The sequence below is a fragment of the Zalophus californianus genome, chromosome 3 (genome assembly GCF_009762305.2).
Source record: "Zalophus californianus isolate mZalCal1 chromosome 3, mZalCal1.pri.v2, whole genome shotgun sequence".
Taxonomy (NCBI): Eukaryota; Metazoa; Chordata; class Mammalia; order Carnivora; family Otariidae; genus Zalophus; species Zalophus californianus.
In genome coordinates, this window is record NC_045597.1 from 831,444 (window position 1) to 848,698 (window position 17,255).

The 17,255-nt window shown below is 47.8% G+C and overlaps 1 protein-coding gene across 2 annotated transcripts in view; it reads right to left on the minus strand.

Moving 5' to 3' along the window:
• Positions 1-5,481: 5,481 nt before the first annotated feature.
• CUL4A (cullin 4A) overlaps positions 5,482-17,255 on the minus strand; it is a 42,949-nt gene continuing 31,175 nt past the window's right edge. For both annotated transcript variants that reach the window (XM_027590542.2, XM_027590543.2), the window contains 5 exons: positions 15,183-15,296; positions 13,846-13,951; positions 13,499-13,671; positions 8,699-8,851; positions 5,482-7,088 (listed from right to left, as the gene is read on the minus strand). In XM_027590542.2, the coding sequence (XP_027446343.2) occupies positions 6,993-7,088; positions 8,699-8,851; positions 13,499-13,671; positions 13,846-13,951; positions 15,183-15,296 (642 nt within the window). In that variant the 3' untranslated portion in view covers positions 5,482-6,992. The remainder of the gene's footprint in view (positions 7,089-8,698; positions 8,852-13,498; positions 13,672-13,845; positions 13,952-15,182; positions 15,297-17,255) is intronic.

Consider the following 17,255-nt stretch of genomic DNA (forward strand, 5'->3'; position numbering starts at 1 on the left):
CTTTGGGTTAAGTTGCTCTTCTGTTTCTAGTTTTTGAAGGTGGAGGCTTACATCACTGTAAACCTTTCATTTTTTTTTTTTTTAAGATTTTATTTACTTATTTGACAGACACAGTGAGAGAGGGAACACAAGCAGAGGGAGCTGGAGAGGGAGAAGCAGGCTTCCTGTGGAGGAGGGAGCCCGATGGGGGGCTTGATCCCAGGACCCTGGGACCATGACCTGAGCCGAAGGCAGACGCTTAACGACTGAGCCACCCAGGCGCCCCTAAACCTTTCATCTTTTTTAATACAAACATTTGAAGCTATAAATTTCTCTGTAAGCATTTCTTTAGCTATTTTTCTTTAAACTTTTACATGTTTTCCTATTCACTCAAAATATTTTCTAATTTTCCTTGTTTTATTTGACTCATGGGTTACTTAAAAGTGTGTACTTACATTATCTATTTATATTAGAATTATTGGATTATTTATTTAGAAGTGTATTGCTGGGGATGCCTGGCTGGCTCAGGGGAGCGTGAGACTCTTGATCCCAGGTTTATGAGTTCGAGCCCCACGCTGGGGGTACAGATTCTTTAAAAATAAAATCTTAAAAAAAAAAGTGTATTGCTTAATTTCCAAACATTTAGTAATTTACAGTTATCGTTGTTAGATTTCTAATTTGATTTGTGATCAGAAAACATATTCTGTATAATTTTATCCTCTTAAACATGAGACTAGTTTGATGTCTCACCATAGGCCTCCCTTGATGCATGTCCCCTGGGCGCTGGAAAAGAATGTTCTGCCGTTCGTTGGTGCAGTACTCTGTAATTGGCCAGTCACATTTCGGGTTTTTCCTGATTTTGTTTATCAAGTACTGAAAGAAGAGTGTTGATGCCCCTGACCACAAGTATGGATTTGTCTGTCTCCCTTTGATCCTCTCCGCTCTGTCAGGTTTTGCTCCGTGCATCCTGAAGCTCTGTTACTAGAGGCCTGCACAGTCAGGGTTCAAGGTGACAAATGTGTCCTTTCTCTTTCTGAAGTGGGCTCTTCGTCCCTGGGAGTACTCCTTGTCCTCAGGGCTGCTTGGTACGAATGAGGCCACTCCAGCTTTCCTGATCAGTTTTCGTGGGACATCATTTTTCATTGTTTATTTTACCCCATGTGTGTTTTTCTATTTACCACTGCCTGTCTCGTGGATGATGGGGACGCTGGTCTTAATTCTCGGTCTGGGAATCTTTGTCTCTTAGGGTGTTTGGGTCACTTTATTTCTGCTCTTTATTCCCTTCCCACACTTCCTTGCCCTCCTGTGGGCAGATTTCATCTGTGATGCGCACTGACCCCACTAACCCTTTTGTGGCAGGCGGTACGGAGTAGGAGTACCTTTGTACACGGTAACTCAGAACAACCCCATGAGACAACTAGCATTATCCCCTTCAAGAAGACAAGAAAACCAGGTTTAGAGAATTTAGGTAATTTTTGTAGGGGCACCGGACGGTGACAGAGCCAGGCTCGGACCCCTGGCCCATCTGACTTCAAAGCTGCAGCCTGAAACCATCTCTCTCTCCACTGACTCTGGCACCTCCAGAATGTTCCATCACTGAGAAGCTGACCCAGAACACCGCGTCCATGGTAAAACGCAAGGTCTCGGCCTATAAAGCGGTGGACCTTGACTTGTACATCACTGGTAACAGAAATCCTTACAAATCTGCTCAGGTCTTCAGCCTGTTGCCATTCCTCCGTATCTATGCCTACGTTTACATAATGACCTGTCTCAGCAAGAACATGCACACACACACACATGTACATACACACACACAGACGTACCCAAACATACGTGCAAACACGTGTGTGCACACGCACACACACATATGCAAACATGCTCACACACACACACACACACACACACACACACACACACTCCGGAGCCCCTTCCTCCCAGTCTGCACACCTGCTCGTGTCCTCACCCAGAAGAAACGCTGCCTTGCCCCTGCCATGAGCAGTGGGCAAAGAGCCCCTGGTTGCCACAAAAACTGGACGTTTCCCCGCTCCCGGTGCAGGGACCATTTCTTCCCTCAAACTCCCTCCTCAGTTCCTGGCACCCACACTTGTGTTCCTTCTTCGGCTCTAATCCTTATGCGCGTCTCGTAGCGGCGCCTCGGCATGCACATCAGTGTTTACTGAATGTGTACCGTGCACCAGATGCTGCGCACGCAGGGCTAAAATGTGCCCGAGAAACTCTCCTCGAGGAGACAAGTGCAGCCCCCAGTGACAGACGGTACCACCAGAGCTGGGGCCTCAGGGGAGCAGGGGGTCCTGAGGCCAGCCCCGCGACCCCGACATACACTGGAAGTCAGATGAAGGGGGGGACACGGCAGTGACCGCGCTCAGCCCACCGAGCCTGGGCTCCCTACATCCGGCCCTTTACCAGCCCTGAGAACCTGACAACTTCGAAACCGGGCCTCTGAGGTGCAAGAAGATACTGTGGCCACAAAAGGGTCCGCTGTTAAGATCGAGCACTCAGAAAACAAGAAACGACAGTCCAGCGCAGAAGCACGCATGGCGCAGTGCGCCGTGGGCAGGGGCGAGGGCGGCCGCGGCTGCTGCTTCTCGTGACACCTGGTGGTCCGTGTGCTTAACGAGTTTCTCCTAAAGAAGGTGGGACGGGAAGACACAGGGTAGGCAGAACACCTCCCAGAACTGAGCCGTGAGTCCTGGCGGGACAGCAGCACAAAACTCAGGAATAGAAGACTTTGATTTTGTGGGGGAAAAAACTCCAAAACACAGGTTAGTTACAAGATGGCAGTAGACTTTAGAGCGGGAAACTTTTGGAGCAAAGCCTTCACAGTTCTGAGGAAGATGGCCTGGAATCTAGAGTTTTCTATGCAAACGAGCAGACGGGGATCCAGAACGAGCATCGCCCGTGCGTTCTCTTGCAGTCTCCGAAGGGCAGGCACGGCCGTGAGGGGACCCGCAGGGGAAAGGGCAGGCGCTCAGGACACGGCCGACCCTGGTGACAGGACGAGGCAGGCGTTTCTCAGTCAGCGGAGCCAGTAGATGGCAGGAGAACACAAAGCCACCGCCCGCTCAGTGCAGCGACCCGGGACGTGCATTCTGAGCGGCAGGGACCGCGGGAAGGAGCCGGTCTGTCTGGGATGCTCAGTGTGTGCGCCGGGCGCCGGTGCAGGGCCGCCCTTGGCCGACTCGGGGCCAGGGTGATCCTGACACCACCGCCGGAGACGAGCATCCGGCTTTTAGACAAAATGTGCAGTCTGAGTGTTAACACAAGTACATATCAAGGGCCTAATGTCCTCTTGTTCACAGTAGATTCTCTTGAGAAACAGCAAATTTAGGGACCAAGGAAACGGAGGTTCGCGCGATGACAGGAAGTAAATGACGCGGCTGGCGAGCTGGGGCCCATGCCAGGGGCCGGTGGGGGCGCCACTCTGTTTTTCTTAATTTGTCATTTATTGTACTTAACGTTGCTTTGACAGAAATTCAGACAGTACGGCGGGTACACAGTGCGCAGCCCGCGCTGCCCCGTCCTCGCACTCGCTGCTTGGCGCACTCCCTCCCGCGCACACACTGCCACGTGCCGGTGGACGCCCGAGAAGTCTGTGCTAAGACGGCACCAGAGGCGGTTCCACGGGAGTGAGCGGCAGCACGCCGCAGAGTAACTGCCTGGAGATGGACTTTGTCGGGTCAAAGGTTCAGGCATCTCCGAAGCTGAGATACGCTTGTACGTCTGCTGAGAGACTGTCACCCCACATCACCGCCCGGCCGGCCACGCGGGGCTTCCCACCATGGCCCCAGGACTCCCCAAGCTCCCACCTCTGCCGACGCAGCCCCCACGTCTACAGCAGGCATGGTTCTTCCCGCCGGGCCTCTTCAGTTCCCACGGGGGCAGCGGGAGGCTGGGGAGGTGGGCTGCGCACCGAGCGGGGATGTTGGCCACAGGCCTGTGGGCAGTGGCCTCCCTGTCCCCGTGGCTCTCCCACCACCTCCACTGCCCCCCAGGCCCTGCTTTCCTGCAGCCCAGCACCTCCAGGCCGTCCTGTCACGGGGCCCCCTCACCCTGGGCCTGGAGATGGGGTAGGGGGCTTCCCTTCCGCTCACTGCCACCAGCGGGCCAGTCTCCCCACTCCGTGAACCCTGGCTTCTCTGAAGCACACACCTTCCATCTCTCTGCCCAGTCCCCTCTGGACACGCACGATTCCTCCCCCGGCGGCCAGCCTGCGTGGAGCCGGCTGCCTCCACTCCTGCCCACCTGGCTGGCAGCCCCTCCTGGCTCAGGAAGCCTCTCCACACGATGGTGCCCAAACATCTGCGACGCTCTGAACCGACGTGTCTCCTAGTGACCTCTTGGAGTCCACCCTGCCTCCAGCCGTGGCTTTTCTCCTTTCCGGAAATGACAGTGGGCGGGCGCACCCACACCCATCTCCTCGGCCCGCTCTGTTCCTTGAAGCTCACCCGGGGCACGGACACCCTCCACGCCACACGGGCCGCCGGCCCACTCGCCCACCGGCAGCGCTATGCACACTCACGTAATTAGTGCTCCGAGTCCTATCCAGCACCTCCCAGGGATGCTGTTCCCCACGTAAAGTTTCAGAAGGCCACTTGTCACTTGAGAAATACATGTATCTTATTTCACGGTTAGACTTTTTTCCAATGAGAATTTAAAAAAAAAAAAACCTGTATCTCATGTTTTCTTCTTCTATTTATGGCTTCATTTAACACTTAAATCTTTGACCATTGGAACTTATTTTGGTGTCAAGGACAATCCACCTGTGGTTTTCTCGAGGTGGTAATTCAGATCCTGCCCGACCATGCACCCCTCATGTTGCACCACGCTCCTCTGCGTTTCGGTTATTTGTGGACTATTTGGTTCCGGGAGGCCGCTGCGTGCCAAGAGCATGTCACTTCATTGATACCACGCTAGGGCAGGTTTTAAAACCACTTGTGGCCATTTTTGCCCATCTGCTTTTCTCCTGTGACTTTGGGATCACCTGGCCTGTGTTCTAAGGAAAGGGCTGTGTGGCGTCCTCAGGCACTGCAGATAAATGAAGATCAGCCACTCCGCTCCTTCCTCAGGCCTTCTGTCTGCTCCCTTGTCATTTAAACACACTTTTCATGTGGATATTTCCTTGTTTGCTACTAGGAATTTTGTCATTGTTTTGTGGCTATTGAAAACACGACTTTCCATTATGTTTTGGCTTTTCTGCTCATTTTGTGTTCTGTTAAAAACTTAGTTCTTTTTTTGGTCACAGCTTCTTCTCTGCTTCTCTTAGATTTTCTGCGCTCACCGCCTCTCCAGTTTCGCAGCCCCTGCCCCCCTCACCTCCCCTACACCATCTGTTTGGCCGCGTTGACCTTTCACTGCAACAACACCCTCCCTGGCCCCTGATTTGTGAGAGGATGGGACAGCTCGACTCCTGAGAGGGTGGCCCCGTCCGCCCTGCTGTCCTGGATGTGGATTTTAAGTCGCTGAAGAGTTATGAGGAATGTGTAGTTTGCATACCACAAGTTTTATTAATGTAATTTTAAGGTCAATTAAACTAATTTTATTCAGAGTTAAGTCTACATTAAATTACAAGATTAACAATCTCTAGAGACAATGAACGTAGAATTTAAGAAGTAGAAATCTATTTGGTCTTTTATAGACCACATATTATAGAACTGACAAATGAAAATTTACAAATATAGAAATAATGATAATTCAAGGGTGAGGATTTTCACATGGAAACCCATAAGATGTCATATTTTAAACAAGCATGTTTCAAAAAGGGAGAAATTTTTTAATAATTTAGCACAAAATTAAATTATATAAACTTGGCATATCCCAGAAAATATTGCTTTAAACACTCATACCATGATCAAAATTCCTTTGGTAGCTTTTAATCAAAATGAAACATGCTATTATGTAAAATATAAAGTACTTTTAAACGTTACCAGAAAAGTATCTTTGTTACAGTTACATACTAACATCATCGTCCCCTGCTCAACCTCACCTATACACACACAACATGAAACCAGGTGCCAAAAAAATCCTTTTAATCTTTTGACAAAATAACCTCTGCTTCACAATATCAAGACTTGAAGTCTCCTAGAAAACTTTTTACAGCGGTCACAGCACAGAGAGCAATGGCCGTCCCTGCGCAGGACTGTAAAAACAAACCAAACTTTATTCGAGCAATTAAACAAATCAAACAGCAGTTACCCCGATGCAAAAACAGGGGCTGCTAGACGCAATCTTGGAAAAGTAAACACAAACACACTGTCCCCCAAACCCCTAAACAGAAAATTCACAAACAACTCAGTGGAAGTAGAACAAAGACGCGCATGGGTTCCTGTAGCAGGTACGCCCGACCCGGTGTCGTCCCGGCACACAGGAGAGGTCGCACCGAGAAACCTCGCTCTAAAGTCAGTCATCAGAGCTTAAAACGTATGGAAAATAAAGGAAACAAACAGATGCCAGTATCAGGTTGCATAATCAATTAGCCAGTGTCTGACACCGACTGTTTCTTCCTAATGCTTGCCCACGAAGGGCTCTCGTTTCTAATAAGCGTCCCGTCAACTAAGAGAGCCTGCCTTCAGGAGTCCACCAGTCACCTCTGCAGCCCGCGAATGCAGCCCGGGGGGTCTTTTCAGCTGTGCATTCATGATCACACACACGCACCACACCAAACCTTCAGCTTTCTGCCCCAAGAGCACCATCTTACAAAGGACACTCTTTTAACCAATAGCTTCTTGTCCAATCTCAAAGTCATTCTGCAACAGAGCAACAGAAACTATTTAAACACCAAAGAGAGTTAAGAGGAAGGACTGGAGGGAAAGACACATACGCCGTTTGCAAACCCTTAAACTTTGTGAAGGGTGATGCAAGAATCATCTCTTTTCCTTCGAACCCCAAAGTCTCCGTGCTGGCTCAGTGTCAGAAGTCCTGGAAACAGCACGAAGTGCCTCACTGCTCTGAAGATACATTCTGGCGTCTCGCTGAGAGAAGAGCGGGCCGGCACATCAGGCCACGTAGTGGTACTGATTCGGATTGTCCTTGTCTCTCTCCATATAGTCTCTGTCTATAAGGGATTCAATTCTCTTTTTCAAATCTCCAGGCTGAAAAAGAAAAACAAAACCCCTCCGTTATAGCGGCATTAAATTTACAAACATAGGGGAACAGAACATACGCAAGAAGTATGTGATTCTAATTATGTACATGTATTACATTCATGATTATAGAAAACGTATGTATCTATATGTAAGCTATTTATAATTATCAGCTAATTACAAAATGAACCTGATGGAAGTCCCTACACTTGAAAGACAGTGCTAACCTTACCTCTTGATGGCAGTGCTCGCACGTGAATGGACGGTCAGAGCAGGCCGCGCGTGATCAAGGGTGAACGCGTTCCTTACCAGCACGCACGCACGCACGCACGCACGCACGCACGGCAGACCCTACCCCGGGGTAACACACCCCGTCTGTCTGACGGGGAATCTGATGTTATGTCAGGGCATGTCTCCCAAGTACTGTGTCGTGTTACTGCGTCCCGAATGTGCTCTGTGGAGGGGGTGGGAGCCCAGGCGGCCAGTGCTCCTACGCTGAAAGCACGAGGGGCAACATGGAGGCTGCCTGGGAAGGGCGCCCCCGCTCTGCTGCGGGAGGAAGCACACTCGTGTCGCTTATGAACAAGCTTCTCCCTGTCCAAGGGCACACGCTCTCTATCAAAAGGCCTAGCCTTCTGTTCAGTTCATACATTCACAAGATACGGGATCGGGGCTGAATCGCCGCTACGGCCGCTACACACCTCCCCCGCCCTTCAGTCCTTTAACTGCTGGGTTTCTCATCTGCGAAGGGAAAGCAAACACTCGCCCCACTAGAGGCAGGAAAGAATGGTGCCCACAGCAGGGTTCTGTGACCGCCCAGGCACTGTGGAGTGGAGAATGCACCGTCTCTGGAGGGCACAGCTGCCCCGTGCTTGTTCGGGTAAGACAGCTCTGGCCGCGTCGGCGTCTGCTCACTGACTCACTTAACTTGACTCCCTCAGTGAGGATGGAGGGTCAGCTGCTCTTCTACCAAACTGGACAACACAGAATCAGGGAACTTCCACCCCAAAGGAACATGGGGCCAGGCTCGGGCACTGAAAAGCCAGGTCTCATGAGAGCCCCATACTTTCCAGGTGGAGGCTCATGTTTCAAAGAGCTTTTCCTGATGCTTCCCTAACCGGTCCGTACTCCACATATGTCCATACGTCCAGGGCAGTAGCTCTCAGTCCATTCAGGGTCGACTTTCTCATGTGCGGAAACAAGGAGAGATTATCAAAACAGAAAATGCTCTGGAGCTTGTCAATGCTGAGTAAATGAGCTGTTAGTGGGATTTCCTCAGAATCCTAGGGCATAACCTGAACAGCTATATACTGAGAAACACGGTCTGAAGCTCTGCCACGTGCCTCCCCCTCCTAAAAAGGTATCAAGTACAACATCCCTGCAAGGGGGAGTTTTAGGGACCTCTCGTTCCCAGATGGTGACAAACAGCATTTGAGACAGAGACTCCACTGTCATCGCTCGCTGGCTGTTCGACACTCGGTGGGCACACAAAGGTAGACTAGTGCCGGAAACGATCACCTGTGACGCAGGACAAACGAGTCTACAGCGTTAAGAACTGAACACGCTTTTTCAATGTTCAGCACAATACTACAAGTTTAATTAAGCTAATGTACATTTACCTTTACTGGAAATTTCAGCTGATTATACAATTCAGAAACTAGAAGATTGTGACCAAGAGTCTTTCTCATCTTCATTATTCTGACAATAGCAGCATCAATCTGATACTGTCTGTCCTGAAACACGCGCTCAGTGGTGCTGACTTGTTCTTCCACCTGCGTATGCACACAAAAGAGTGAAGTTTAAAGATATATTTTGGCGTTATTTCATATTGTTGAGTTTGATGAGAAACTTCTGATGCAAAGAAAGGCCAAACTTTGGGTAAATCCTGTTCTGTTATGCATTTTTATCTGTTCAAGCAAAACCTAGCTTCCCAAGGACAACACGACTTCAGTACCAGACCTGGAAAAATAAGTCATATTTCTCTTATAAAAAAAGCTACAAAATACTACCAAAACCCTATATAATCCTGGATTAGATCCAGTAGCACAGTAAAAACAAAATAAAACAAAGCACAACAGCTATCAGAGATTACTCTGGAAACGTAAGCTTTGCTCAACATCAGGAAACCTACTAATGTAACTAATATCACCACAGCAGTTTCAAAGTTAGATTATATGATCATCTCGACAGATGCTGCAAAGGCATAATAAAACTGAAAATCTATTCTTGATCTAAAACAAACTTTAACATATAAGGAGAAATTAAAAAAAAAAAAACACACCTGAACATTCAGGATAAAAAGCTGTTATCAGAAGCAAACAGCAAATACTGGTAACAACTTCATGTTAGTTACACAGCAACCTAATGGAGGTCCGCAGATCACGGGTGGGCAGGGGAGAGGCAGGGCTGTGCATGTATGTGACGTATGTATGTTTCAGAAAGACAGAAGCCATGCTTTCCAAACGGATCCATGACCCTAGAAAGGTTAATGTTCCCTGTACTTAAGAAAAAATGAGGAAGTGAAGAAAAAGCCTGGTAGCACTATTTTTTCCTAAAAATGTTATTTTGGGGGTGGGGGCGGGGTGCCTGGGTGGCTCAGTTGGTTAAGCGTCTGACTCTTGATCTTGATCCTGGGTGTGGAACCTACTTAAAAAAAAAAAGTTATTTCAGAGGTTCTAGCTATGCACTAAGAGAACTAAAGAGGTATGCTGAAAAGGAGCAGACACATAATTCTTTGTAGATGCCCTACAAATCCAAAAATCCAAGAAAATCAACTGAGAAACCATCAAACCATGAGAATTTTATAAAGTGGCTGGATACAAGATAAATACACAAAGATAAACGATATTAATGTATACATACTGGTAATAATTAAACATGCCAACAGGGAAGATCCCCTTTATCAAGTGCCAGCATTTTACTGGCCTTCTTGCCTAAAGTCTTCAGTGCCTTCCCCAAATCCCTCATAGGTGTGACCTGCCTCTTCAGGCCTCACCTAGCTCAGCTTTGCCTTTGGTGGGAAGGCCCTCCCTTACCCACGGTATTAGACTGGCTTTCCTGTACTTCTCCATTGTAACTGTGACCTCAAGTCTAACGAGCTCATCAGTGTGTAATCATCTGCTCAAAGTTCCCTCAAACAGAGACTTGTAAGAATATGTTATTGTTAATGGATGAATTCTCAGTGCTTCAGAGAGGACCTGGCCCAGGGAAGGTGCTTAATAAGTATTTGCTGAACTATCTACTAAATATGCAAGGCTTTTAGTGAAAACTCCCGTGAAGAGATTTATATTCATATATATACAAACACAGATATGAAACAGATTCAGTATGGTAAAAATGAAAACTGGAAATTAACGTAATACACTCTGAATAAAAAATGTCCATGTTCTTATTTGGAGGCAAAGACAAGATAAAATTATTCTCAAGCTCACTGGAAGAATAAGTTTATAGGAACAGGTACATTAATTAAAAGAATTTGGGTGCTGGCTATGAAACAGAGCAATAGAATCTGCAGAACAGAAGTGAGAAACTGACCCATACTATGTGAATTTAATAAATAAGAGTGACAATTAAAATAAGTTGTCAGACAGTGGTATTTTCAATTCAGTTTTAGAATAGGAAGTGTAATTAGATTGCTTTTTGATATTAAAATAATTTCTATGTTGCTCAAGGAAAAACTTAAATGTAAATACTACTAGAAAAATACAAGTATTTTTTTATTTTTCTTTTAAAGATTTTATTTATTTATTTATTTGAGAGAGAGAATGACAGAGAGAGAGCATGCGAGGGGGTAGGGTCAGAGGGAGAAGCAGACTCCCTGCTGAGCAGGGAGCTCGATGCGGGACTCGATATCCCTCGAGTCCCGGGACTCCAGGATCATGACCTGAGCCGAAGGCAGTCGCCCAACCAACTGAGCCACCCAGGTGTCCACAAGTAATTATTTCTTAAATGTTGGGGTAAAGGAAGGTTTTTCCTAGGCATGACCCCCAAGTCAGAAACCATAAAGGAAAAGACTATACTTAAGAATTTAAAAACTTCCATGTGGGGAAAAAAAATCTCAAAACACAAAATTATCTGTCAGAAATGATGGTCAATTTCTTTAATATATAAAGGACATTTACTAATGAGAGAGAATATGCCAACAAATGTGCCAGTGACTTGAACAAGCAATTAATCAGAAAAATGTATAAACATGAGCCACACCAACATTTCTAAAGTGCTGACAGGTTCTCGGCCAAGAGGTTTTGTAAACACTGTGCATGTAATTCACACAACCTGTGGTGGTATTGTGTCTTACTCCAAAAGCCGAAGACTTGAGGATCAGAAAGACTATATAATTTGCATAAGCTACTAACTGGCATAAAGATGCTCAAAGAAATTCAAGCTAAAATGGCAATGAATTACTTCTGTGCCCATAAGAACAGGGTGGGCAAAGGGCAGGTAGAGGGAGGGCTGGCCCTCTTGTGAAACTGGACACGGAAATCTGGTAAAAATCTGTCAAGACTTCCATTTGGCAAAGGGTGGTCAAACTAACAAAAGTACACATTCTTTGACCTTATAACTCCAGGGCAACAATTTTAATTTTTTATTTTTTTAGATTTTTAAAAAATTCATTTATCTGAGAGAGGGAGAGCAAAAGAGAGCACAAGCAGGGGGAGCGGCAGGCAGAGGGAGGAGCAGGCTCCCGATGAGCAGGGAGCCCGATGCGGGCCTCCATCCCAGGACTCTGGGACCTGAGCCGAAGGCAGACACTTAACCCACTGAGCCACCCAGGCGGCCCACGGCAACGATTTTATACTAAAGAAACATTCTAACAGGCACACAGGAATCTCTGCGCCAGGATGTTTAATGTAATGTTATTTCCAGTAGAGATGGAAGGCCCTTAAATGCCTTTCAACATGGGCACTGCCAAGCTCCCGTAGATTCACACAACCAACAACTCTGCACCCATGAAAAACCCAAGTCCTGATGTGGACAGAGGCCCATAATACAGAAAAAGAACAGGTCACACAATGGTACATACAAATGGCATATACAGAGTAATCCCATGAAAGAAAAAAAAGAGACTATATATTTACATCCTAGGAGAAAGCAGCATGAGTGCAAATAAAAGTGCCAGTAGAGATTATCTCTAGGGGACAGAGAGAACAGTCCCACTTTGAAATTGTAACTCCAACACTGTACACCTTTTAACCACTCTATCAGAAATTCCGAATATTAAAAAAAGATGGATCAAAGGATATATGCATTTAAATCTTTAACAAGTATGTCAAACTGCCCACTAAAAGCATTTTTCTTTTAAAGATTTTATTTATTTATTTATTTATTTGAGAGAGAGAATGAGAGAGAGAGAGAGCAAGAGAGGGGGGAGGGTCAGAGGGAGAAGCAGGCTCCCCGCTGAGCAGGGAGCCCGATGTGGGACTCGATCCCGGGACTCCAGGATCACGACCTGCGCCGAAGGCAGTCGCTTAACCAACTGAGCCACCCAGGCGCCCGAAAAGCATCTTTTAAAAGATAAAAACATAAAAGAGAATGCCTGTTTTCTCACATACTTGCCAAGTCTGGGTATTATCAAACTTTTAAACATTTCCTAAAATTGAAAGATGAAAAGTAGAATATTATCTTAATTCGTATTAAAAAAATTACGCATGAGAATGAACATCTTTTATATAGTTTACTGGTCTTCGGCATTTCTTTTTGGGTAATCTAAACTTATTTCTAACTGGGCTACACCTGAACACCTGTAGGTAAGTGAAGCAACCAGTGTCTACTGCTCGGGGTGGAGAAACTGGGAAACCACTGCAGATCAACTGAAGCTGTGCTTGCGTTTCTGAAGTGACCTGGAGCCTTCACAAGGCCTCTCCACTCATGTACATGCCCGGGGGCCGGCTGGACACCCTGTTCTGTACGCGGGTACCAGGGGTGCCACTGCCCTCCTGGCCTGCATGCTGACAACACCCCAGGGGCGCGAGGGCTTCCGCATTAGGAAGGGCCTGAGGGCAGTGGTGCAGAATGGGCTCTGGATACAAGACAGCCGAGCGCCTCATCAAAGCTCCAGACGCTCCACCTGCACAGACCACAGCCACAATGTCGGTGGGTCTGTGACGCCCATGACCCCCAGCACTGTCACCCCAGACCCTGGCTGAGGCCAAGGCTGAAATGCGCTGTGCAAAAATAAGAAGGCAAGTGACTGGGTTTTGGACACCAGCTCTTGACGCCAATGGAATCCGGCACAGGAAGCTCTCTCACTCCACTCTTGTGAAGAGGATGATAACTTACACTCATTTCTGTCTCACGTTCACTCCCACCGTGAATACGAAGTTAACCAGCGCTATGCTAGGGCGCTCAGAAAGGACTCTTAAGCACGAAGGGCCCCTCAGCGAGTGCCCTGAGGGTGAAACAAGGAAGTCCCTACGTACGGTTTCCTTCATCTGGATCTGGTTGATCTTTATCCGAAACAACTTGTGCTTGAACTCCCCATTGAACGTGAACGTGTCCCCGTCTTCCACCTCCTTCCCTTTGGGACTTTTAAGCAGAACTCGTGCTTTCCCACAGGCCAGGGACTGAAGTGTCCTTCGCAGTTCGCTGTCCTCTGCAAGGGAGAAAACCAGGCCACCACCACGGTGAGTGACTCAGCGAGAGCCAAAGGAGCTGTGTGCTCAGGGTGGCCCCGGGAGAAGGCGAGTCTGCACCTTCTCTTCAACAGACACGTGTTTTAACGACACCGACCCCAGGAGCCGCGCGTTCACCCAGAGAGGGCTCTCACCTATCCCCGTGGCCATTTTTATTTCTTCAAAGCTGAACCCGTCCCCTTCGTTGAACATGAGAAGCACCAGCGTCTGGAAGAGGGACACTTGGAACTCCTTCTTTCCCTGGAAGAAAACGGGCGTGGCACGTGGGGAGCGGTGCACACAATCTTTGGAAAAGCCGAAGAGTTTTCTTTTTGCTCTCAAACTGTGTGGGGTGCGGGGCTAGGAAATTACTAATCAGCCAGCAAACAAGAAGAAGTTAAGTAATTGATTATACAAGAACAAAATGAAACTGGGCCTTGGACCCCACACCAGCATCTCCCGCTCCTATTCACCGAGTGTCCACAGGCAGAGGCCCGCACACGCACGCGATGAGCACGCACGTGGTGAGCACGCACGCGGTGAGCTCCGTGTGGAGGAAAGCTGCGGGATCTGGGGGAGGGTCGGCTGTGCAGGGGCAGGTGAGGTGTGTAATTTCCATACGCTGTGTACAGGTTGCCTTGTTTACAGGGTACAATACATCAGTGCCTTGTAACAGTAGCAAAGTAGAAATTTTGTAAATTTTCTGCTTAGTGTATACAACCAAATTTTATTTACAAAACTGAAGTTAAACAGGAGCATGAAGGCTCTTTTGTGACCTGCTTCTTTCTGTTATCAGTACACGGAATGCACTTTCCTCTCGTATCATGTCCCTAGCACTGCAACAGGTGGGCTTATTCATTACTCTGTGAAAATGTCTCATTAAGATGAATTTCTAGAACTGGCGTTACCGTGACAGAGCCTGTGACTAGAGGCTGGGGATGCGCTGCTAAACCACCCTCCCTGAAGCTCACGCGCTCCCCCTCCCACTAGCGAGAGGTGCTGTTCTTTCAAGTTTTAGCCTTGATCAATTCTGTAGTTAAAATGTGGTATTTTACGGCATTTTAATCTGCAACCCTGTGACTAGCAGAGAAGCAGAACATATTTTCATTGCATTCGATTTTTTGAGCCTTGCTTTCATGAGCTACCTCTACACATCCTTTGCTCTTTTTTTAAAGTACGAACGCTTCACGAATTTGTGCGTCATTTTCATGCTAATCTTCTCTACTGTTCCAATTCCGGTCTATGTGCTGCCCAAGCCAGCACTCCTTTGCTCTTTTTTCAGTTAGGTAAATGCTTTTCTATTTTTATTGATTTCTTATTGACTTTTAGAATGTTAATCCTTCAACTATTTAATTCTACTGACCCAGAAAAGCCAGTGCTGAATTACACTGAATAGTCTTTTTTTTTATTTGCTACCAAAGTTCAACCACAATTTAAACAATGCTAGGAACATATTTATAAAAAATAAGTGAGAAACAGACAAAGAACTTACTTCCTTAAACTCTGCTTTTAAAACAGCATGCCCCAATGTAGTCTGCCACTGAAGTTTTCGACCACTGTGCTTTCCGAGATAAAATGTCTTAAATACTTCCTGAAGTTTAACCATCTGCCAAGCACAGGAAAACAACAGATGTAATGATGCTAAACGCCATTCATTTAAAGACCACATATTGCTCAATTTACAGAGTTTTTACAATTCTTCACAGCTGAATCTGGAAAGATAAAAGATCAGTTCTGTATTTTGACTGCTGCTTTTCTGGATTATTCTATGGCCTGTGAAGATGTGCGCCATCGGGGTTTCCTCCCGCCTGCAACGCTGCAGGAAGTGGTGATTGGTGCACTCGATGTACACACAGCCTGTGCTCTGCAGCGTCCACACCGCACACTGGGCGCCCCCAGCCTGCGGCACAGACCGTCCGCAGCACCGAGGTCACCCCGGTCAGAGTGCCAGGTCTCGGAGCTGCCGGGTGGGCGCTGTCAAAGCCCGCAAGCGTGCCCACATGGGAAGCACGACGTGCCACTGTTTCCATTGTTACTTTCTGGGAGGATTTCCCGTACCTTCCAGACCTCCCACTTCTTTATTGCTGTGATCTCACTTCTAAGTTCCTAGGCCCCTCCCCCCTCCTCCTCGTCCAGGTGCCCACCCCCTCTGCACCCCGGCGGCATGCCACTCTCCCTGATGGACAAGCTCTCTGACCTCCATGACAGCATTTCCGCGTGCACTCTCCGGGGCACCACACGCCCCCCCCACCCTCCCCGCTCGGCTCCCTGGACGTCGCCACCACTCTGCACCAGGACAGCCGACGGTCTATGCTGCTTCAGGCTTCAACGAGAGAGATGACCCTGAATAACAGCTTTGCGCGCACAGTCTCCCCTGCCCTCCGTGTCTCGTCCATGCCTTCTGGGCCTTCCTCGGTTGCTCTCCCACCCACCCTGGACACAGTGGCACCCTCAGCTCCCAATCCTGAGCGCCAGCCACTCGGCTCATTCCCCTGTCGGTGTCCTTGGCTGCTCCCAAGTTCTTAGGATAGAGGCAGAAACTCTCCCGAGGCTTGCCACGGGCCCTTCCTTCCAAACTGCTGACTACACTGGCCTGTCCCGTGCCTCCTCCACTTGACCAAGTGCACCATGCTGTCCTTGCTCAGGCTGCCACGGGAACCCGCTGCCATGCCCGCTCATCTTTAAGGGCTCCTTCCTCACAGAGGTCTTCTCCAGCTGCTCTCTCCGACAGCATTTACAGCAACTTGTGAACCTCCCTCCGGACAGAGAGCTCAGGGGGCAGGGCCGACGGAGGGTATGTCACTCTTCTGGCCTGCGGCACCCTTCCTGAGTCCTCCATCCAAGTCAGAATGCCCATCAGCCTCCCATCCGCGCGAAAAACCTGTCCTCACGCTTCAAAACTATCCCCCAACACCCACTACCCATCGCCAACATCAAATCCCAGACACGACGGTCATTTCTTTTCTGAATCTTTTAGTGTGTATCTGAAAGGCAGCGACTCTTTCAGAACACATATCTAATACCGTATGACCCCCAAGCAATAAAGGCCAATACTGTGATATACTTCTTAAAAACTTTTTCCCTGAGATTAACTCCTGGGAGTGGTACTAACAGTGAGAGGACAGAAGCTAACGCTGGGGGATTACTATGTGCCAGTTACAACCCCAGGCTCAAAATGGATCAGAGACCTAAGTGTAAGAGCTAAGACTATAAAACTCTCAGCAGAAGACACAGGAGTGAACTTTCATGATTGGGCCGTGGATTGGGCCACAGTTCTTAGATATGACACCAAAAAGTAACAACAGAAAAAAACAGATCAGACCTCATTAAAATTCTAAAATTCTGTGCAAAGAACACCATCAAAATAGTCAAAAGGCATCTCACAGAATGGGAGAAGATATCTGCAAATCACATACCCAGTAAGGATCTAGTGCCCAGGATATATAAAGAACTCTTGCAACTTATAGCAACAGAAAGACAGGTAACACAATTACAAAACAGGCATAGAACTGCACAGAGGGTTCTTCAAGGAGCGACAGTGGCCGATGAGCACACGAATGACGCT